The sequence below is a fragment of the Cryphonectria parasitica genome (genome assembly GCF_011745365.1).
Source record: "Cryphonectria parasitica EP155 unplaced genomic scaffold M406scaffold_1, whole genome shotgun sequence".
In the NCBI taxonomy this organism is placed as follows: Eukaryota; Fungi; Ascomycota; class Sordariomycetes; order Diaporthales; family Cryphonectriaceae; genus Cryphonectria; species Cryphonectria parasitica.
Genome location: NW_024468909.1, coordinates 7,051,927 through 7,074,187, shown reverse-complemented (window position 1 = coordinate 7,074,187; position 22,261 = coordinate 7,051,927). Strand labels below are relative to the sequence as shown.

Sequence of the window (22,261 nt, the reverse complement as noted above, 5' to 3'; positions counted from 1 at the left end):
TAGCCGTGCTGCTCTGCTTTAAGTGCTGCAATCCTTAGTTTGTGTGGGTGGGTGAGTGAAAGGATGTTTTGCTCCGGATGGGGTTCTGACAGTTTTGCGTTAGACAAGGATCAGGACACCGGTATTACTTTTACTGGTACCTATTCGTTGCCCTTCTTACTGACGATGGTTTTGTTGCACCTTTCCTCGGCTACAACGGTGGCACTTGAGGTTGCTAGGATAAGAAATTGTGTGGCACCCTGTAGGAAGACGAACTTATAAAAGAAATTACAAGAGACGGAGTCATGATTCTATCGACACTTTTCGGCGTCCTTGAGGGGGGGAACTCGTCAATTCAGGTTGTGGATGGGTGCAGTCGGAGGCTACATTGATTGAACCACCAAATAACTCTTCCTTCAAGTAGCCAATGACTTCTCTTACTTCTTTCCCAATCACTCCAAAACCATCCATTCAGGCCGACCAATCCCCTTCTGCAATCCCAGCCTGTCCGCGTCCTTAGCAGCAACCCCAGAAAAAGGCCATGCAGGGCCCCTCCGCCGCATGAATCCCGCTGAAAAGACCATCCCATCCTCTGCATACACGTCCTCCGGCACCTTGCGAGCCGTCGCCCTGTACCACAGCAGACCGTCCGAGCGCAGCTTGGGGTCGAGGTACGCCGTGATCTTCTTGAAGATGGCCATGTGCTGGCGGTATCTGACGTCTTCCTCTTGCTCCTCCCCGTGCTGTTTTCGCGGTCTGCGGCTTTGGAACGCCGCCCTGCCGCGGATCCGTCGCTTCTGGGGGAAGGGGATGAACCTGAATTGCTTGGGGATGTAGTATCGGTGGTAGACGATCCAGAACTGGGGGTACTTTTCAAAGAGGCGGCAGATGGTGGACGCGGCGGTCTGCTCCGTGATGCTATGCGGGTATCAAATAGCCCTGTCAGCTGATTGCAAGAGAAAGAGGTGTGTGTGTGTGTGTGTGTGTGTGTGTGTGTGTGTGTGTATATCTCAACTTACTATTTGAGGCCTCGGCAGTTCATAATGCACCTGAACGCGCTGGTAAGGAAGAAGTAGTGCTCAGGGTCAAAGACAGTCGCCTTCATGAGATCCTCCACCTCGAGCTCGCCTCTCGCAGTGTACATTGTCGGAGGTGGACGAGATGACCTGCCGGCACTGAGAAGAGTCGCCTCGCGTCCTGGGTTTTCGATCATCCACGAATAGGGGAGCAAGGTTGGGTTGATAAGAGACGTGTTATCAAGCTGACCGATGAGCGTCTGTGCTTCGTTGGAGACGGGGGAGGTGTTGATGGCCTCGAGATGCTGGCCAGAGTCAATGAGGTAGGCAGGGGCATGGTCCGACAGCTCGCTGGGCATGCCAGGCAGGTCGGGCAGTTCGAGATCGTCCCAGATGTTTGACGAGGTAGATGATGCTGCGGAGACTTGGGCAGCCTCCTTTTGAGAATAACCCAATTCAGTCAGCAGCAATATCAGGCCTGTTCATGAGGACGAGGAGTAGGGGCCAGGGGGAAAATGAAAAGGTGACAAGGAGCCTCAGAAACGGTATACGCACCTTGCCATCACCATCATCCATATTCATGGTGTCAAAGCTTCTTTTGGTTCCACGCATAGTGTTTTCATTGACGTGGGAGGATACTGAAGGAGTGTCATTGCAGGTGACAGAAGGAGGTGTCATGGAAGAATTGTTAAGGTCATTCTCCAGTGATGGCTCAGCTGCATCAGAAGGTGTTGAGCAGCAGTCTATGCACTGCATCGAATCCATTTTGTTAGACTGGAAGAGTCAGTTCGTGACAGGTTGATAGGTTTCGAGACTGAGCAGCCTAGCATATCAAAGGGTCGAGTGAGAAGACTGGAGAGATGCAGGTAGTAGAGAAAGGGAACTTGTTGCATACCAGGTAGTCAGGTGAAAAGAGGCCCTCGTTTGATAGGGAGGGCTGTTCAATCAATGAATCGGCTTCAAGTATTGTTGTTGAAGCTCTCCTACCTACTGCCAAGGTTGACTGCTGCTTTTTGATGGAGGTGATATCGATAATCAGAACGAGTGGGCGACGCGTGAACATTAGATGGAAGAACACGCCTCGAGCATGGCCTTGTGGAGCTTACAATGCCCATAATTCCCACCATTGAGCCTCAAAATTCAAAATTGGGAGATGAATGAGAATTCAATGAAGAAAGTCTTGGTTCCTTTCAGCATGTGTATGCCTTCAGAACCACTAACAAGTGGCAAAGAAGAACAAGGAGAGGCCCATGTTTGAGAGCGAAAGGTTGGCAACTCGATTATCAATGTTTGTTCTGACAACTTATGTTGGAGAGTATGTTAAACCAGGTGCTTCTTCGAGTCACCCCTTGCTGAGGCTCGCTGACTTGGAGCCATAGATAGCCATCTGGATATCTTGCTGATATTAACAGAATTAGGGCTCTGAAAAATGACCAGCCTACTCAGCAAGTAAGCCAAAATTCATAATCCATATGATACAGGTAAGAAAATGTTTTCCCGATCGTACACAGCCTTCAAAGCAGACCCTGTTTCTGGAGATCGTAGTAGACCTTCTCAGGCATGACGTTGCCCTCCGCATCTTCCATCTGAACGATGCTGCCCTCGTCGATCTTGTCCCTCTTCTTGTCCCGTGTCCTCTTGTCCCAGAGCTTCAGCGCCTCGTTAATGCCCGTGATATCTCGGAACAAGTGGGTATCATTGATACCGAGCCGTTTCAATCCGTATATATGCCTAGCATCGTTGAAGTGCTTCTCGAACGCACGACGACCCATGTAGACGAAGTTGCCACAGATCTCGCAGGGGAATTCGACGCCCAGACCGTGGAGACGGTACAACCAGAACGGAATAGGCTTGCCGTCCCAGGCCAGTGGAAGTTTCAAGGGGTTGTAGATCTTCTCCTCCCCGTCGTCTCCTTCGATCTCCCTCATCTCGTGGACCTGTGGAGGCTGCTCCGACATGCTGAGCAGGTTCTCAAGCTCCTGTTGCCTCTCCCTCTCTGTCATGCCCTGCCGCCGCTCTACATTGACTCGGGTGTCGTCCCTCTCTGTGCTCATCGCGCTGGCGAGACGCTTCACCCTGTGCTCTCGTTCTGCAACGGCGCGTTCTTTCAATCGCCGGGCAGAGGAGTTTCCACCGGCGCCTGCATCACCTGTACCACTCTGCTGCCTCTGTGCAAGAGCTTCTGCCGCCTTGGTGTGTTTTCGGCCGTTGAGGTGACCCTTATAGACGTTTTCGTTCTTGAACTCCTTCTCACAGGCATCGCACCAGACAGCATCGGGGCTGCTCAGGTTCTTTGATCCAGTCTCAGCTCCGGCTGGGGCTGTTTCGCTCTGCCAGCCCTCGACCTGATCCTGCTCCCAGGCCTCCTCAAACTCCTGGTCAAATGATGCCAGAACTTTGTCCACATTCTCAAGGGGTCGTGTCCGCCGCATGAACGATTCCAGATATTCCGCTACATCGCCCACGTATTTGAAATATTGATCCGTCAACTTGTCTGCCCTCTTCGCGCCACCGTATCCCGGTGCAAAGTTGTCGAAGATCTGGAGATACTGCAGGTAGGCAAGACGCTTGACGTTTGGCAGGTTGATGTAAGATTCGTGGCACGCGTGTAGGTCAAAGTGTCTCCCGAACGCCTCCTCGCCGGAGAACATGGCGTCTACGAGGTAGGGTACAGGCTCGCCATCGCCTCCCTTGCGCGGACGGTACCTGGTCTCCGAATTTTCCGCCTGTTCATTAGGGTAACGGGCGTGGTGCTCCCTAACCTCGTTCACCTGCTTGTAAAATTCCTCGAAGGGGTCGCCGCTACCAATCTGAAGGACCTCTTTTGACCGGAGGCCATTAGCATCACGATACAAAGACAACAGCTCGGTAGACTGCTTCTGTATCTGGTCGAGGAGCTGCGATACCTCATGGTCTCGGTTCAGGCGGTCTCGAATCTGGCCGCAAGGGTGCGTGTCAGCTGGATACGTTCCTCAGCCAAACGAAAGACAGAGAAAAGAGAAGGGGGAAAGGTGAGGGGGGAGGGGGCGGAGGAGAAAAAATGAAGGCAAAACAAACCTGCTTGGGTTCATCGTCCATACGATCAGCGATGCCCTGCTCGAGACGCTCGAGGTCCTCGGAGATGAACCGTTGGTCTTCAAGAAGCATCTTGAACTCTGAAGATGATCAATGCTCATATGATCTTTCTATGGGGTCCTGGGGTTGATGAAACCTTGGTGGAAGGCGGCTGAGAGGCTGTTTATAGTGGAAAAGATTCTGGAGAGAAAGAAGCACGGGCTGCGCCTGTCAGGCCTGCGAGAATGGTCCCAGCAGATAAGATAAGCGGTCGTCAGGGATCAAGGCCCCAGAGCCAAGCACCAAGTAGCACCCCTGTCAGACTTTTTGGGGGCATTTGCAGCAGCCGCAAGCAACTTTAAGAACTAGAACTCAGTGATCTCTCTCCCTCGACTTCAATTCAACGACCTTCCCAAACTACGACAAAGTGCTCTGCGAGCGCCGTCCTCAATCGAGACCCACCAGAAATTATCATTGCATCCTCTTTCGACAAAGTCTCAACATGGCTGAAGGTGGTGGTATCGACCGCAAGGCGGATGAGAGGATGGAATTCAACACCTCCAAAGAGGTCACCGTCCACCCTACCTTCGAGTCTATGTCCTTGAAGGGTGAGACCCCCTTCTCCTTTTCCTCGAAGCTCTGAAGCATATGCGCCATTGATACTAACCATTTCGATGCAGAGAGCCTTCTTCGTGGAATCTATGCATACGGATACGAGTCCCCCTCAGCCGTCCAGTCCCGCGCCATCGTCCAGGTCTGCAAAGGCCGCGACACCATCGCCCAGGCCCAATCCGGTACAGGTAAAACAGCGACCTTTTCGATTAGCATGCTCCAGGTCATCGATACCGCCGTCCGCGAGACACAGGCGCTCGTACTCTCCCCGACTCGTGAGCTCGCGACCCAGATCCAGAGCGTCGTCATGGCGCTGGGCGACTACATGAACGTGCAGTGCCACGCCTGTATTGGAGGGACGAACGTGGGCGAGGACATCCGCAAGCTGGACTATGGCCAACATATCGTCTCGGGAACACCTGGTCGCGTGGCTGACATGATCCGGCGCCGACATCTGCGCACGCGCCACATAAAGATGCTCGTGCTCGACGAGGCAGACGAGCTGCTCAACCAGGGCTTCAGAGAGCAGATCTACGACGTGTACCGATATCTCCCTCCCGCAACGCAGGTCGTGGTCGTATCCGCCACGCTTCCGTACGATGTGCTCGACATGACGACCAAGTTCATGACCGACCCAGTGCGCATCCTCGTCAAGCGTGACGAGCTGACACTGGAAGGCCTGAAACAGTATTTCATCGCTGTGGAGAAGGAGGAGTGGAAGTTCGATACGCTTTGCGATCTCTATGATACCCTCACGATCACGCAAGCCGTCATCTTCTGCAACACGCGGCGCAAGGTCGACTGGCTGACTGATAAGATGCGGGAGGCCAACTTCACCGTCAGCAGCATGCACGGCGACATGCCACAGAAGGAGCGAGACAGCATCATGCAGGACTTCAGGCAGGGCAACAGCCGGGTGCTCATCTCGACGGACGTCTGGGCTCGCGGGATCGACGTCCAGCAGGTCAGCCTTGTCATCAACTACGACCTGCCCAGCAACCGTGAGAATTACATCCACCGCATCGGTCGTTCGGGCAGATTTGGTCGCAAGGGTGTCGCAATCAACTTTGTTACCAGCGAGGATGTGCGCATCTTGAGAGATATCGAATGTAAGTACTAACCAATTCAAGAACTGTTAAAAGCCATGGATGACCACTAACATTGAGCCAGTGTACTACTCCACCCAGATCGATGAAATGCCCATGAACGTGGCGGATCTGATCTCTTGAGACAGCAGCAGCCGATGTGGGATGGATGACCCGGTGGACGTCCAACAACATCCGTGCGCCCTGAGACGAGTTCAGCTGATGGAGTATCGTCCGAGAACGAGACCAGCAACTGCAGGCGCAGGCAAACGAGATTGGCGCCAAGAATGCGACGCGATGATGGTACTATGGGAGGAAAGGGCCTCTTGCCTTCAAAGTGAGTTTGGTCTCGGGGGCCATACGAGAACGAGAGAAGAACGATCCTTTTAGGCTGACCAAGCGATTCTTCAAGATACAACTATTTTCACAGCCCAGGCCCAGGAAGGGGGTTACGGGCCATGAATATTACGAGACCCAACCTGATTGGTTTAATGAAACTCAAAATTTCTGATACAAACAGGAGGTTGTGCTCTTCCTCTCTCTCTCTCACACAGAGCCCCCTCTCAACCTCTTCTCTGCATTATGTGTTAAAATGTATGCCAAATGATCCTGTGACGCCGTTGCCCATGCTTAATGTTGCCCGTGTGACGCTGCTACTTTTATCAAGACTGTTTCTTCCCAGCCTTGGCCATCTGTAATCTTTGCGGCATGTCATGATAATTGATGCTCTGTCTGCGCCCCGGACTTTTCCATCCTCACACGACTCGACATCGTTCGATATACATATTTGTATGCATACATATACATACACATATATCTCCATCCTGACGTACGGGTATGAACGCGTGGTCAGCTCCAGCACATGCAGCCCCAGGCGCGTTGCTCTGGATTCAAATCCTGTTCCTGGCTGGTACAGGAGGATTCTTCGCTGAAGCTGGTCTACCTCCACAGTCCTTTGAGCAAAAGAGCAGAGAGGGCTTTCCTATTGGCGTAGCTCACTATTCGTGCCGCTCGTCTTGTGTTGTTATTCAGGACTCCCCCTTTCAGCTCGGCTCCACGCTGATCGATGCACCCATACTGGCTTTAGTGTTGTTTTTGATTAATATTCATATTTCAAATTTTTTTTTTTTTCCCTTCTTCTTCTTCTCTTTCTCTTGTTGTCCTGTTCCACAGGCCTTTTCTCTCTCTGTGTCTCTTCCACCCGTTGCATTCCCTCTCCTCTGTTCATCCTCCCGGGGAACTAGGCGTGAAACTAGGCGCAACACTCGGCCTCCTCGTCGTCCGCGGTGAACTAGGTGCAGCACTCGGCCTGCGCATGGTGATGGGCGACGGGGGCGGCACGATGCTCGGTCTCCGTACGGTACCAGGGGAGCTAGGCGCACAGCTGGGCCTGCGCGCCCACCGCTGCGCCTCGAGCGGGCCCTCGTCGACCTCGTGCTCGATGGGCGTGGAGATGCTGGAGCTCGAGTGGTGGCTGCGGCGCGGCATGTCGGGCACGGGCAGCAGGAAGACGGAGGCCGGGAGGGGCGGCAGCTGGAGCCCCGCCTCCATGAGGCCTGGCAGGTTCTCGCTTCCGGCCTCGGACTCGTTGAGAGTGCGCAGGGAGCGGTCGAGGCGCGCCAGCTGCGCGGTGAACCACGACTGCTTCTTGACGATGGTGGTGTTGGGCCGCGACGGCTTGGACCCGATCGTCGGCGGGTTGATGGTGTTCTGGAAGCCCTGGTTGCCGAAGCCCAAGGGGTCCTGGGTGGTCTCGCCCCGTCTCGTCGTGGATCCTGGCACGATGCGCCGGAAGAGTGGCTTCATGGTCATGATGCACGCGCAGGCGATGCCCGTGTTGGCCTCGATCATGGACCAGTAGTCGATGGTCGCGCTGTCGTAGGTGTAATCTACATCGTGTCGGGTCGAGGTGAGCTCTGTCAGGCGGATGATGGAGACGACGCAGATGCTGGTGGTCTCGTGTGTTAGGTGACGGTGTAAAGAAAGAATAACAGAAGGAAAAAGTAGATAAAGATGGGTGGGCTACTCACAAGAACCCAAACGAGAACAGCATGAGCAACATAACCCTCTGGTCCTTGGGAGCCTTCATGGACCAGATTACAGGAAGTGGCAGTAAAAAGGTGAAGAAGTCCATCCCTAGCTGAATCCCCAGGATGGCGTAGTAGGCCTGTATAGAGTGGCAATACGCAGATTTTATACTCGCGTCCCAATAGGCCTGCAGTGGTATGCATGATGTAAAGATAAGGCCAAGGCCAGTGATGCTCGTGAGGACGACCATGGCCATTAAGTATTTCAAGGTCTTTTGAACCCAAGTATGGGTCAATGTCCTCATATAAAGCAACAGGATTGAGACTTTCGTCACAAAGACTGTGATGGCAAACCACAGTAGGGCGAACCAATATATCTAGCAATGCTTGTCAGCCTCTGGTCCGGCAGATTGTCGAATAACCATCACAGACACAAGAATCCCCGTCTTCCATGGGAACGGACTCACCTCAGTCACCGTCTGCAACTCCGCCGCCGAGAGGGACGCCGCGTGCCTGCCCAGCCCAAAGTACGCATCGGTGATATAACCAGCAGAATGTGCAGCCGAGAACACAAGCGCCAGCAGAATAACCCAGTCCTCCCAGCCGAGGACGTGTAAAATATGCCCCCTCAAGTAGAATCGCAGCCCGACGAATACCGCTGCTATCACCCAGGTCGCCACGGCACAAGCCATAATATTCTTCTGCCAGGATGCATCGAGGTCGACAGACGAGCCCGTGCTGGTGCCATTGCTGGACATGGCTCGGGCCTCCGTCCGGCTCGTGTTGTATTGTTCCTTCTTCCCCCAGGCTCCTCCGTTCTGGCTCCGACGACCTATAAAGACGGCACCATGGTATTCTTGATCGTCTTGGCCCGGAAAACACGCTTGACGGTGTCGAACGAGTGATCCGAGCGGTCGTCCTTGTCAATAGTTCGTATACGACGGTCCAGAGTGTGGGGTGTGGGAAGGGGGGGGGAAAGGGGGGAGGGGGGGACCAGTTCTGGGTCTGGGGTATGGTGATTATTATTAGCAGGGAAGGCAATGCAAGTTCTTGCAAAAGCGATCAATTGAAGCAAGCTGGGGAGAGCAAAAGAGAGGCAGAAGGAGGGAAAAAGACAGAAAGCATGGGAGGAGAACAAGGGGAGAAAACGAAAAAAAGACAAAAGCAAAAATCCCTTGCAAAGTTCAATGTCAAGATTTCCTCGTTTCACAGCGCAGACCGTCGCATCCCAATCATTTTCTTATTCTTCAAACCGGCGGTAAGACACCGCCACCATCCATTCAAACCGGGACGCGCAGAACACAGCAGACATTGTCGGCCATGGGTGCGCTCAGCACCAGTCGGTGAGAAGGCACGTGCAGATATGGACCCTCGAGGGAGGGCCTCCGAGTGGTCAACTACACCATCGCGATGTTGGCGGATTCACACTGCAGCGCAACCACGTACGAACCCACACCCCCCGGTTTTTCTTAAAGTCTGGGGGTTCCACCACTCACCACTGCCTGAGGGGTCCCGACGTGAGCGTCGGCACGCAGAGGAAACTGACAGGAAGGCCAGGACATGGGCTGGGGGGGGGGGGCGACGGGGCCTGGCGATCGGGTGTTTATTCGGTGCTTGGCACTCGTTCCCTCGGTTTTTTGATGGTGTTGTTGTTGTTGTTTGTTGAATCGCTGGTTGTGGCAATTGTAATTGAAAATCATGACGAGCAGATGTAGTGAAGCTCCTCGTCTATGAGGAATGGCTTGTTCTGACAACATCGACAAGATGTAGCAATGCAACCCCTCGATGGTCGACCTCGGCAGCCCAAAAGTGTCGTCCCGAAAGTCTGGATAAGACTTGCACCTCTGGGACGTGGCTCGAGTGGCTCGCTAACTCTCGCCTGAGATTTACCCACATGGCGAAGCACTCAGACAGGGGGTGTTGGGATGTTGAAGTCATGAAAGTATCATTATGTGCCAGACCAGAGGTCTTTAGAGGCCCAGAGGGCCTAGTCGCCAGTCGTGAACGGCGCCTCCAGTCAGAGCTTGATCTTCCTTTGGCCTTGGTGGCCACGTCGGAGGGACAATTTTCTGGGCCTCCGCCTGGTACGGCTTCTGTGTGCATCCTCATTGGACTGCTGGCATATCCAATGAAGCGCCGGAGAGGCCTCCTGGACATGATGAAACAGTGAAACTCCGTGGCATGCAAGAGCCTTCCACCACGCTGCATAAGCTCTCCAGTCTTGACTTTATCTCCAGTTTCAAGGAGGCCAGTCAACGTGCATGCCGAGCAGACAGAACCGATCTGTCAGAAACGTCAAAGGCCAACAGGGCATGATGTCCAAGGGGAATGCAGTGAGCTGGACTGTGTCATGAGTGGGGCTGATGCAAGAATCTGCCGCCGCCCTCGACTGTGGGTCTATTATTTTCCCCCTCTTTTTTTTTTTCCCTTTTTATCCCCTTCTTTTTTTTCATCTTTTTTTTTTTTTTTTTCGTCTTCTTTTCTCTCTTTCAGTCGAGGACAGATGATCCGCATACGAGGTCTTCATCGAACCACTGCCTGCTTTGTACAGTACAACAAGTATACCTGACTGTCCGAAAGCGGTCGGTTCCCATGCGATTGAAGGGGGCTTGAGATTTGCAGGCATACGACGGCCAGTCCGCCACAGTCCGCAGCTTACTAGGTCGTGCAACGAACGATTGGAGTTTTGGTCATTCGCCTGCAGTAGTCATCCTAGCTGAGATATAGAGAGGACTATCCAGTTCCGGCCCAAGTTGATGGGTTGATTTACTCATCACAAGGCTATTGAAGCATTGCTGAGAAGCTTGAGTAGTACGAGGCAGGTTGCCACTCGCTTTTCGTCCGCTGGTCACTGACATTTGACATCAAGAGGGTTGCGTATAACAAGCCTGCTCAAAGAATCTCCTGAGAAAGGCTGTCTGTCATTCGATACTGCATGCCTCATAATGTACCTACCATCTCAACTGAAAAGATGCCAATCTCGTCAGCTTGCTCGCAATCACAAAAGAAGGGCCAGTTAATAAGGTGCTGACCCAGAGTGCTGGCCATCACAAGGGATGACTGGTGTACCGATTCATTTGGCGAGACCCTGAACTCCGGCGCTGTCTGTGCTCAGCAGGAACGTAAGAAGGGTTCATGAAGTTGACCTGTGTTCCCGACGACGTGTCTGTTGTCATTCGTGGGATGCACATCGAGCATCCTTCGACCAAGAAGGATGGCCTTTGCCTGAATAGGACAGCCAGTCTGGCAAGAGAGGAAGATTTCCTTCGGCCCAGGCACCCGAGCGTATCCATACTGTACTATGTAGTAGGACCACAACCCAGACAGAGCGGCACGGTAACATGGTCGAGCTCCGTCGCTAGGATGTAGTTGATCTGTCTGGTGGGAATAGTTCTCCCCAGCATTCATCTCGGAAGATGTGTCGGTGATGGCGGTCGTCCAACATCATTAAACCAATTCGTCATCATCCCTGCGTCCACGCGAGACAAAGAGTGAGATTGCCATACGGACAGGTGGATTTGTTCACATACCTGGTGCACAGAATCCCCCAGACGAGATGAAGAGCGCCTTCGATTACATCCCAGAGTCGGTCAAGGTTGGTAAGGTGCAGTCAGACCACGGCTTGGCCTGGACTGCTTGTGATGAGGTCGCGTTCCCCGCCGTGTGGGTAACTGTCAGGAGCTGTCAAAAGTTCGAAAATCCGCCCCCCAGCAGGACAGCTGCAGCTCAAATCACCCTCATCATCCCTCAACCCTGGTCTCCCTACGATGTGATACGGTGAATCTCACTCGCACAACCGGGTTCATGGTGTGTCTTCTCTGACCGAGCCGGAGATTGACGAGAGGGGCGCCCAGCGGTAGCGGACACGTGTGGGAGGTGGAACTATCCAGGGTACGCAAGCTAGAAGGGTAGGTTCACATTCTGTAACACGTCGTGGCCGTTACAACAAGAACGCTGGAAAACAAAGATGGCTATCGAGCATGACCAGGTTGTGAATGCCGCTTTTTTGCGCGAAATAGGTCCATGAAGTGGTCATGATAGCACGTGGGTGCTTGGGCCGGCTTGTGGTGGCAAAACGAGCATGCCATGCCACCGGACCAAGCAGACCCAGTAGCATTTGCAGTGCTCTTCGAGACAGAGCAAGGCCAGGAATCCTCTGGTCCTGATGCTCCTTCGTTCACTCACTCTCACTCTCACACCACAACTCTTTCATTCCTCGATGAATCTCAGGCTGAGCGCCACATCGGTTTGGTGGTGTGATCTGCGGTGACTCGTATGCGACTGAAGTAGGGACCATAGCTTCATTGAACTATGTAAGAGTCAAGTACTGGAGCTGGTGCGAATAGTTAACTGAATCGCTGAAACGGATCGCACTGCCGAGTTCCACGAAATTGCGGTTGTGTGATTTGCAAATCAGGCTTTTATGACAGGTCGTGTTGGCCGGCTGAAAATGGTAGCCTCAGCCAACACCAGTTAAGCCAGAAATGACAGTGGATGGAGCGGGGGAAGAAAGGAGTCCGTACGAGATTTGTTACCAAATTTTGTACGAGAGCCGTACTCTGTACTTGTTGGGCACTTGTTTAGAAGCGAGAATCGAGAGGCAAGAGCATGCGACTGTATGCTCTCTGCATATCCTTGACTGAATTCGTCGTTAATCTATATCAGAGACAAGCGGAAATGTGAAATATTACGCTAGATTAGGTTACCACTGCAATGGTAATTCCTTTTGCATGGGCTACTTATGGGGGCGAGAAGGAAGGGGGGATGGTGTGTGTGTGTGTAAGGTTTTGCTTGAGGTTCCTGGGCCCTGTTGTGCATTACCGGAGAACGTACACATTATTTGCATAGACCAGGTCCAGATTTTTGCAGTGCTAGGGCTTGTAATCATACACGCCATAGTAGCCATCTGAGCACCCGTCGGCCCAGATCACTCCACCGTCTTCATAGACCAGCAACTGCTTCTGGTAAGTGACAGGATATATCTAGAGGATGTGACTTGCAGGGGGGTGGGGGTCGGTTGTCTGCGGTACCTTGCATGTTGGTGCATGAGACCCTTGCACCAAGCCCACAGCACAGCAGGGAGTCCTTTCGTCGGTCGATGTCACCATGGAGAGCATGGCACGACCCAGCACAGAAGGGGGGACTGCACAGGACTGGAACAGAGCTGGACGGAACTGGAGCCTTGGTGCCGTTATTACGGCCGCGGGCCCATGATCATGGGCTTCCTCGATGTCACGCAAGGTGCTCCTGGAGGATGTAGTGACCGTTACACGGCATATGGCTGCAGGAAGGTGACCGTTGACGTCGTAGGCATGCAAGCTGACTCCTCACGAACGATACCTGACAGGCAGACAGGCCATACAAGGTGTATACCATAGTAGATAAAGGAATACGTACATGCACGTATGTCCTCGCCTCTCGCTCTCGACAGCCGAGCATCCCACGCACAGGGTCAGGCCGAAGGCAGAAGGTAATAAGCCCTAATTCTTCGGGCCGTTCTGCAGGTAATGTACTATAGTACATGAGGGTGCGTGTGCGTTTTGCCATATTCTGAGGCCCGGACCCTTCTTTTGGAGACGCGAACGAGTTAGGATTCGGTAAAGCATCGGCCAAAATTGAGCTTCTCGAGCCCAATTTCCGGTCTGCACCCTCCGACCGATATGTTTAACATCCCTCCACCCTTCCCCTTGGGACCCTACTAGGCGACATGCGAGATGACACGAGTCTTCTCGAAGCCCCAAGAGAAGTCAGTCGTGTCGACAAGGCAGGCAACAAGGCTGGCCCAACAACCCTCGACCCTCAACAGCCGGCGGGCCCTAGTCGGGAGGAGACGGGATCCAGTGGGGTGGACACTTTGAAGGACTAGAACTCGAGGCGAGGCGAGAGGGATAATCGAGCCGGTTGTGGGATTTCGGTTCCTCTGGGGTCCATCATTTCAGAAAGGACATGGTGCACCAACAAACTCCACCTGGTGGCAGCTCTGAAACCAGTTGATGATCAAAACATTGATCGTCATCTCTCTGCCCTGTGAAGGTCTCTCCCGACTCAAGTGCTGTCTGTTGTCTGGAGTGTGAGAAGTTGAAGATGTCAGTACTGGAGAGCCTTACCTGTTGTTTGTCGCTGCAGATCAGAGGTCGAGCGCGAGAGAATCAGAGGGTCAAACGATAGGACGAGGAGGATGAAGGAAGGAAGAACCATCACTTCAAGCTGCCCGTGACATGAGTCGCGCCCCTAGCTTGGGACATAGGAAAGAAGGGGCCATGACTAGTCCTTCTGGGCATGGCATGCCATCTCATCTTGCTGGATCGTGATCGCATACTGTGTATATTGTGTAGTACACGGACAGTATTAGTAGTCAATTGCGAGGTGTGATCAATGAGACCGTGAGACAGATGAAGGGTTCGCTTCGGGATAAGTCGTATAGAGGAATGATAGCCGCTTTAGGTGGGAACTGTTTGAAATTTCTGGGGACCACAGTCAAGAACGGGACCGAAAGAAAAGAGACGGGGAGAGAAAAAAAAAAGAGTACATACTAAACGGTTAGTACGCGAATACTGTGGTTCTCTGGTACATGCTATGGTAGCAATCTGACTGTGCTGCCTAACTACTAAGCAGGTACTAAGTATCCATCTTCAGGCCTACAATAGTATGTGAAATAAGTACTACGTACTATGAACATTTGAAATAGCCCACTAGAGAGTAATATCCAGGCCTTGGTGCTAGGCGCTATACATCCGGGTTGATTCTATCACTAGCGGGCTTAGCCGCTGCCGGTGCAGGGCCCTTCCCAGTAAGTAGTCTGTGCTACAGTGCTATGAGCTCTGATCGGAATCTCTCCCCCTTTGACCATTGATGGGGAAGAAGACCTTGAGACCGTGGTAGCCTGGAAAGGAAAGGAGGGGGGACCCTGAACTTTGACCTCCTTCCTCTTGTCTGTCTCTTTCTCACTATTTCCCCCCCCCCTACTCTTTTTTCCCCTTCTTTTTCTTTCCTTCCTCGTCTTCGTATACCACAAAAGCCCTTCCTCATTCACCCCACACCCCAATGTCAGCCTATCGCAACCGCGTGGCTTGCATGGTACCACAGGCTCAGATTGCCTTACTTGTAAAGTCCTTCTAAGCATCACAGGGGGTTGTGACTGACTGACACCCCCCGCCCGCCTCTTTTTCCTCTCGATATTAGACCCTGGAGATCCAGGCCTGCTTTAGTTTCCAGATAAAGATACTTGTTGAATCTTTGGGGACTTTTATGTTCTTTTGTGGATGATTACTCTCCCTTTCCTCCTTGCCTTAAACCCTTCTTTTCTTCAGCTTCTCCTCCCATCATCCTCGAGGGTTTATTTATTCTTCCCTCTTCCCTCAAGCCCCATTACACCCTCCTCCTCCTCCTCCTCCTCCTCCTCCTCCTTCCTCCTCCTCTGGGTGGCAACGCCTATTTATTCCCAAACTCTGCACCGTATGACGTCGAGGTTCCATACTTTTTCTCCCTGGAGTCAGTCTTGACCAGAGTCGAGCACTCGATACCGTCGTCGGAATCAGCCCTATTTACGACTTGATTGATCTGGACCCAAAGGACAGAACCGACTCTCATTGTACTGCGAGGATACTACCTGGTCAGGTCAGTCTGGGCTCACATCACGACGATCACGAGGACAAGACGAGACGAGGCGAGACGGAAGGCGACGAAATTCTACGATCGTTCCACAAAATTGATATCCAGGATCGAATTTTTTGTACGGCCTCATAGTATTGTCAGATCAGCTCATAGTCACCACAAGACATACACGAGACACAAAAACCAAATTGGCTTAGATCAGGCCAGACCAGATCAGGCCAGAAAGCATCAGAAACTTTTTTGCCCTTTCTGGCAAAGAAAGAGATATTTCTTTATTGTGCCCTCCTCGGGACCGACGACGATCCTTGGGTTCCCAAAAATCCACAGCCGCCAAAGATTGGGCCAAGGAGATCATCATCTTGCCCAGCTTACACCCCTGAAGCTTGCGTCCCAATCTAGCGGTGGGTCTCTCGACGACGTTGCAGTTGCGTTCTTGCACACTGCGCCAAACACGAACGACAACAGCCAAGGCCGAGACTTGTTGCTCTCATTCCTCTCGGACCATCCTTTCTTCCCCTTCCATCAACAATATCACAATCCAATCCAACGGTCACGCAAGGGACTTTTTCTGCACGATAAACCTTGTGAGAGATTGCAGATAGACTAGCCGGCACCGAGCCCGAGCCGCGCGCTGCAAGGATCGCTCACTATACGAACCACAGTAGAGCCAGGTCAGATCGTGCGTGGAGCCCCTCCTCAGCCCTCCTCAACCCGCTCCACCAACAACAAGCTTCCACTCGCCCTGGCGTCTCGACCGACCGAATCCCACCCCGCATACGCAGAGTGTGCCCCTCTACTTCTTTTCCCCCCTACCGTCCTGCGGTGTAAACGGTACCACCTCGACGGGTCGCCGGCCGCCTAGTCGAGCCTCAGCTCTCCAATTTGCCTATCGCTGCCGCGCCAATCTCTGTGTCGAGCCGCCCCCTCCCAGATATCTACTGGTCCACGTCACACGTATACACACGCACGCAATTCACAATGGGTTTCTTCTCCAGGAAAGACAAAGCTCAGAAGAGCCAGAACCAAAAACCATCCCTCACAACTGTCCAGTCGCAGGTCAGCATCGAGTCGGGACACTCCAGCATCAAGTCTCCAGCAGGTACCTTCAGCTCCCGCGCCATGAACCGATCCTCTGCAGGAACAAATCACACCTCGGCCCCCAACACACCACTGTCGCCCTTCTCCCCCCAGGTCCCCAACATCGACCTGCCCAAGCCCCCAGACCCGGATCTGGATCCTGCCGGATATCTGAGGAGCCTTGGCGCCGTCCGCGAGAGGTGCAGCGTCGTCACCACCAAGGCTATCAAAAATGAGTTGAAGCACTTTGACGTCGACATGGGGAAGTTCCCCGAGGTGGTCAGCTTCGTCGCCAGCATCATCAAGGTATGGACAAACTTCCTACTGCGGGTCCTTCCTGCATAAAAACTATGCAAGGGACTTTCTGCAAGCGCAGCGAGCCCCAAGTTGTGGTCTCTTGCTTCTCTTCGCGCATGCGCGTGTGTATGCATGTGTGCAGGATGGCTAATCTTGACCTCAGAGAGACTACGACGCGCCCTTCACCACCATACCGGCACACGGCAGACACCAGCACTTTTGTGTGGGCGGCAGAGACCGGATCGCGCATCTGCTGGCCACTTGGGAGAGCCTCGAGAACGCCGAGAAGTGCCGCCGCCTCATCGACTTGTTCTTGGTCAGCGTGCTGCTGGACGCCGGTGCCGGTACGGAGTGGAGCTACAAAAGTGTTGAGAATGGCCGCATCTACAAGAGGTCTGAGGGTATCGCCGTTGCAAGTCTGGAGATGTTCAAGACCGTATGTTCACCACACAATTCCCCGCTCAGTGCTATGCCTAGACAATGCTAATATCGTCTTCCTTGATAGGGTCTTTTCTCGGGCGACCAGAGCAACAAGTTTCAGGTTGACAAGGTCGGACTTCGACAGCTGAATGTCGATAAGATTGCCAAGGGCCTGCAATCGCGGGAAGGCAACGAGATGGCTGGCTTAGAAGGGCGGACACAACTGCTCATCCGACTGGCCGATGCCCTCGACAGCAACAAGGAATTCTTTGGCGAGGATGGACGCCCTGGAAATATGCTCGGTTCGTCTTGCGGCTCTAGTGGCAAAGTGACAAGTTATGATGAAGACACTAATGGCATTTGACCTTTCAAAGACTACCTCTTGTCGCACCCATCCACGCAGGCCTCGTCAATGCCCATCGTCCTGTTGCCGACCCTTTGGGACGTGCTGATGACAGGTCTCGCGCCTATCTGGCCCCCCTCCCGCACGGCCATTAACGGAATTTCCCTCGGCGATGCCTGGCCCTGCTCGTCCATGCCACAACCAACGGCTGCACCTGCTACCCCGACCTTCAGCCCCTTTCCTACGTCGGGCCGTTCCGGATCTGCAGCGGCCTGGGAGTCGATTCTGCCTTTCCATAAGTTGACGCAGTGGCTCACCTACTCGCTCATGCAGCCTATGCAGCAGCTGATGAAAATTCACTTCGCCGGCCAGCAGCTGCTGACCGGCCTCCCCGAGTACCGCAACGGCGGTCTTTTCATCGATATGGGCGTCCTGACGCTGAAGCCCGAGGATATGGAGAGGGGCCTGTTGAAATACCAGGAACACTGCCTGCGGACGGAGACCAGGGGCATCGAGGTCGCCCCCATGTTCGAGCCGAGCGATGATGCCGTGGTTGAGTGGCGTGGTGTAACGGTCGGCCTCCTGGACCGCCTGTGTACGGATGTAAACCAGGCCCTGAGGGCCGAGCTCGGCGGCAACCAGCTGACCCTGCCTCAGGTGCTCGAGGCGGGAAGTTGGAAGGTAAGAAAGAGCCCCCTGACTCCAACTATATCTGAAAGGACTCCCTCGAAGACTGACCTCGAATTACAGGGTGGACGCGAACTCGCCGAGATTAACCGGCCGAATACGAGGGAACCACCAATTCTCATTGACAGCGACGGAACGGTGTTTTAGTGCTGCGCCTTCGTCATTTGTTACCCCTCGTCATAGGTGGGATGAGAGGCGAGAGACAGAATCTGATGCTTTGAAAGTTGTGTGGTGAGACCACATATTTCTCTTGAAAAGCGCGCACACACACAGACGCACACACATGAGGGTCCCAAGACGACCACTCTGGCACATACACAATCACCTACGCCTGTCCGAAAACAAAGGTTGTGGTGAGAGGCAACAAGTTGAGGGAAGAAATATAAATTGCATTCTCCTTGGCTTCGAAGCCAGCATTCATTCCCCTGATATGATTTCCCATACCGCAACTACATTTTGGGGGAGAAATTTTCACACATCGAAGGGACAGTTTAGATGCATCGGTTGCTGCGCATAATTGAAGGGTGTTTTTTTCCCTTGGTGGAATAAGGGATCATTTGGCGTCATGGGGAAGGGAGAAGACACACACACACTTGCCATTCCACCCTGCATCATGGGACACAACTACTACTACCAATACCACTACTACTTAAAAAGGAGGCAGGGCAAAAAAAGAAATAAAATGGACGGCCGCGGAATGAGGATCAAGGATCATTGTATTGTCTAGTAATTATTTTTTATCAAAAGCATCGAATATGCGAGTCTTTGCCCATGTGTGTTTGCCTGGGAGGCACTACGCTGATGCTTCGTGGTTGCCCACCGCAGTGTAAAAGTCTTCTGGTACGCATATAGTGAGTACAATAACTTAGGTTACGTTTCCAAGAGGACCGTGTGCAGAACAAGCGTATCTACTCTATTACTCTCTCTACGTTCCTTTAGATCCAATGTTGATGTCAGGTGCGATACCTGGACGGAGACTGCAAGGAATATTCGCGATGGACCCAAAGCTACGAGTTGTACATTTTATTTCTCTTCTTTTAATTTTTACACAAAAGGCAGGTCAAGTTGATCCGCTGCACAAAGGACGTTTGATCAGATGAGCATTCATCAGAGTCCTCTTTCCCTTTTTCCTAGCCCTTTTTGCTTCATTTTTCACCTCTTCTTCTGATTCTTCTTCTGCTCCTGCCTCCACTTCTGCTCGTCCCTCCTCGCCCAGTACTTCTCGTTCTCCTCCCTCATCCTCCTGGCCTCGTACTCGTTGGCGGCCTTTTTCTCGTCGGTGACGCCGGAACTGGCCTGGTACTCGCTAACCTTGTCGCTCATCTTTTGCCTCATATCACGGAAAAAGGTGAGCGGATTCTCGAACTGGGGGCTCGCCTCCTTGGGTTTATTGGCGGGCGTCGTCTCGCTCGCGGTGGTCTTGATGGTCCGAGGTGGCTGGTACTGGACGCCACCAGGACCCGTCTGGACGGGGCCAGACTGTTTCAGATAGTTTGCGTTCTCTATCATGATGTCCAGCGGTGGCAGGCCGCACAGCCTGCGAATGATGGGCATGTGCCAGAGGGTGGTCTGGATATACTGCATGAGGGCTGCCATGGCGAAGAAGAGCTGCACCGCGGCGGCCATCTTGAGCGTCACGATAATGCCAATGGGGCCGAGAATCCAGGGAAGCTTTTTCATCATGTTGGCCTGTTCGGCCGCCATGAAGGGCAAGGCGCGCTGGTCAAGTATTAACAAGAAAGGCTTGGCGGCGAGCGCAGAGGACGGTGGGTTTTATTGAATACTCACTTGCATACTGAAGACCATCATGACCGCGCTCACGCAGGGCAGGATGTAGAAGGGATCCGGCACCGTCAGGTCGGTGAACCACAGGGTGCCCGCGCTCTCCAGGCCCGGGACGGGCAGCGCTGTCATACCACGGCACAACTTGAACATGCCGATGGCGAGGGGGAACTGCAGCATGGGCAGAAACATCTTCCACATCTTGACGCCGGCCTGCTGCTGCAGCAGCTTCATCTGCATGCGCATCTCCATGAGCTCGGATGGCGACATCTTGGCACCCTGCGCCATGGACATCATGTACTTCTGCTGGGTCTCCTTGTAAAGAGGGTTCTGGCGCATCTCACGCGACTTGACGGACTCGTACTGCGCGATGAGGGCTGGGTACGCCATGACTATGCGGATGGCGACGGCGCAGCCTGCGATGGCGCCCCACCAGGGCAAGCCAGCCGTGATGTGTAGGTGCTCGAGAACCCATTGGCACAAGGAGGTTGGGCCCCAGCCATAGTCAAGGCCGAGCTGAGCAAGGTAGCCCACGCGCTCGGGGATGTCGAGAAGGGAGGGTCCATCGAGGTCGGCCAAGGCGGAGAAGTCGGACGAGAGCTCGGCGGGGGAGGCTAGGGAACTAGGTGCGCTGGTGGTCTCGGTAGAGGCGAAACGGCGCGAGGAGAGGAGGATGGTATGCGAGGTGAGGATGCTGGCGGGGCCTAGCCTGCTTCCTCGGAGCAGGCCAGGAGCGGTTGATGTGAGAGGAGCAGATGGCCTGCCATGACTTCGAAGGACTGTGCTAAATTGTCTTGCGGTTGTAACAGCTGTTGTTCGTGATGGTATTGAGCGAACAGGAGGAGGACCTCTGGAGAGAATCTACGCCCCCGACTGGTTAAACCATGACTTCTTTCTCATTGGAGACAAGGTGAGGGCGCGAGTATGTACCTGTCTTTGAAACACGAGGCCACGACTGGCCTGTATCAGACCTCTACTTGGTAGCATGACGGGCTATCTGCTTTTGTTAAGTCGAGGGTCTAATGACTCACAACCTGAAGCAGTACGCGTCGTCGTCCGTAAAAGAGAGTTGCCTCGGATGCTGCTGGGTAGTGAGGACTGGATTTTTTGGAAGGCGCACTGCAGCGCACACTTCGGCTGGCAATTGGGCTGGCTGGCTGTTGCGGCAGGCATCCCTGGCCTTGGCACTCCCAGACAAAGTCACTGCACTGGGACAAGCTTTGACTTCGTCCCTACTAAGCACACCTGACAACTCTCTTGGCATCTAGTGTTTCGAATGAACACCCACAAAGGGGCTATGCCAATTGACGCTGCGCACTGACTCTCTCCATGGGATTTCGTTGTCCTATGTACTACTACCATGGTAGTATGGTCTACTACCGAAAGGTAACAGCAGGTGCTCGGTTGGTTCCGTCCGAAGGCGGTGGTCGGGTTTCGCCATTGCCCACCTAACGTTTCCATCCAGCCTCATGAACCTTTTTTGGGCTGGTGCTGGATATGATACACAACAGCATGCCGTCTTTGCCGTTGTCGCCATGCTCAAGCAGGTGATGCTCCAATCGCAATACGGAGCGTTGTTTATGGTTACTTTGTTTGGCAGATCATGGTGATTATTTGGCCAGGCGCGGGCGCAGGGCTATGCTTAACCAAGAGCTTAACGCCTCCTTTTCCCCCCAGCGTTTCACTCCTCTCTGAAACTTCCCACAGAGAAAGAGAGGGCCAGATGTGCAGAAGATTGTTCTAAGGCGCGAATCGGTAAACATGATCGGTTGAATGGCCGTGCTTTCTGGCAATCATCTCTGGGCACCCATCATCCCAAAAATGTGTGCCTTGGCACTGTCATTGTGGCTCGGCGTTCCACCTCATCTTTCTGAACAGACGGAGCCCCTTCGGATGTGCCTCGGGGCGACGTCAGCAGGCCAAGCACTGGGGATAGCCTCATGCCTCAGCCACTCATCGCAGGGCACGGTCCCCAATGGCCGCCCCTTGTGCCTCACGATATTTGTCTGATGTTGTTATTGAGTCTGGTGCGGGGGTAGAGGCTGTCCTGAGTGGTGATTCCTCGCTGATGAGCTGTATCTAGGGTTGTATCTTTGGTCTTTTCTCAAACATTCAGTCGGGAAACTCGGCATTGGTCCATGTGTTGCTATGAAAAAGGCTGAGAGAGAGAGGATATAGAGGCTCACGAGTATGAAATGTGATCTCATCTATATAAGTCGAGGTCGCCGTCCTCTACGAGAAGATGTTTTTGAAAGATCATCATCATCA

At 53.3% G+C, this 22,261-nt stretch overlaps 6 protein-coding genes across 6 annotated transcripts; 2 read left to right on the top strand and 4 right to left on the bottom strand.

Annotated features, from left to right (window-relative positions):
- Positions 1-431: 431 nt before the first annotated feature.
- Positions 432-1,577, bottom strand: M406DRAFT_67652 (uncharacterized protein; the record flags this gene model as incomplete). Its single annotated transcript, XM_040925079.1, has 3 exons — positions 432-897; positions 999-1,432; positions 1,551-1,577. The coding sequence occupies 3 exons, from the start codon at positions 1,575-1,577 to the stop codon at positions 432-434; spliced, it is 927 nt and encodes a 308-aa protein (XP_040782302.1).
- Positions 1,578-2,258: 681 nt separating this feature from the next.
- On the bottom strand, positions 2,259-4,235 carry M406DRAFT_272768 (uncharacterized protein). Its single transcript, XM_040918159.1, has 2 exons — positions 4,053-4,235; positions 2,259-3,931 (listed from the first exon to the last, which is right to left on the bottom strand). The coding sequence occupies exons 1-2, from the start codon at positions 4,140-4,142 to the stop codon at positions 2,510-2,512; spliced, it is 1,512 nt and encodes a 503-aa protein (XP_040782301.1). The 5' UTR covers positions 4,143-4,235; the 3' UTR covers positions 2,259-2,509.
- A 227-nt stretch (positions 4,236-4,462) lies between these two features.
- On the top strand, positions 4,463-6,260 carry M406DRAFT_344588 (eukaryotic initiation factor 4A-12). The gene is made up of 4 exons (XM_040921992.1): positions 4,463-4,657; positions 4,730-5,770; positions 5,832-6,083; positions 6,159-6,260. Exons 1-3 carry the CDS (start codon positions 4,552-4,554, stop codon positions 5,888-5,890), a joined length of 1,206 nt encoding a protein of 401 aa, XP_040782300.1. The 5' UTR covers positions 4,463-4,551; the 3' UTR covers positions 5,891-6,083; positions 6,159-6,260.
- Positions 6,261-7,411: 1,151 nt separating this feature from the next.
- Positions 7,412-8,483, bottom strand: M406DRAFT_31482 (uncharacterized protein; the record flags this gene model as incomplete). Its single annotated transcript, XM_040919320.1, has 3 exons — positions 7,412-7,694; positions 7,777-8,150; positions 8,241-8,483. Coding segments are annotated over 3 exons (900 nt in total), but the record flags the coding sequence as incomplete, so codon positions are not given.
- A 7,959-nt stretch (positions 8,484-16,442) lies between these two features.
- M406DRAFT_286259 (uncharacterized protein) lies at positions 16,443-18,982 on the top strand. Its single transcript, XM_040918666.1, has 5 exons — positions 16,443-16,770; positions 16,925-17,197; positions 17,267-17,483; positions 17,556-18,205; positions 18,275-18,982. Exons 1-5 carry the CDS (start codon positions 16,507-16,509, stop codon positions 18,356-18,358), a joined length of 1,488 nt encoding a protein of 495 aa, XP_040782298.1. The 5' UTR covers positions 16,443-16,506; the 3' UTR covers positions 18,359-18,982.
- A 381-nt stretch (positions 18,983-19,363) lies between these two features.
- On the bottom strand, positions 19,364-20,533 carry M406DRAFT_33785 (uncharacterized protein; the record flags this gene model as incomplete). The annotated part of the gene is made up of 2 exons (XM_040921298.1): positions 19,364-19,930; positions 20,000-20,533. Coding segments are annotated over 2 exons (1,101 nt in total), but the record flags the coding sequence as incomplete, so codon positions are not given.
- Positions 20,534-22,261: the final 1,728 nt, after the last annotated feature.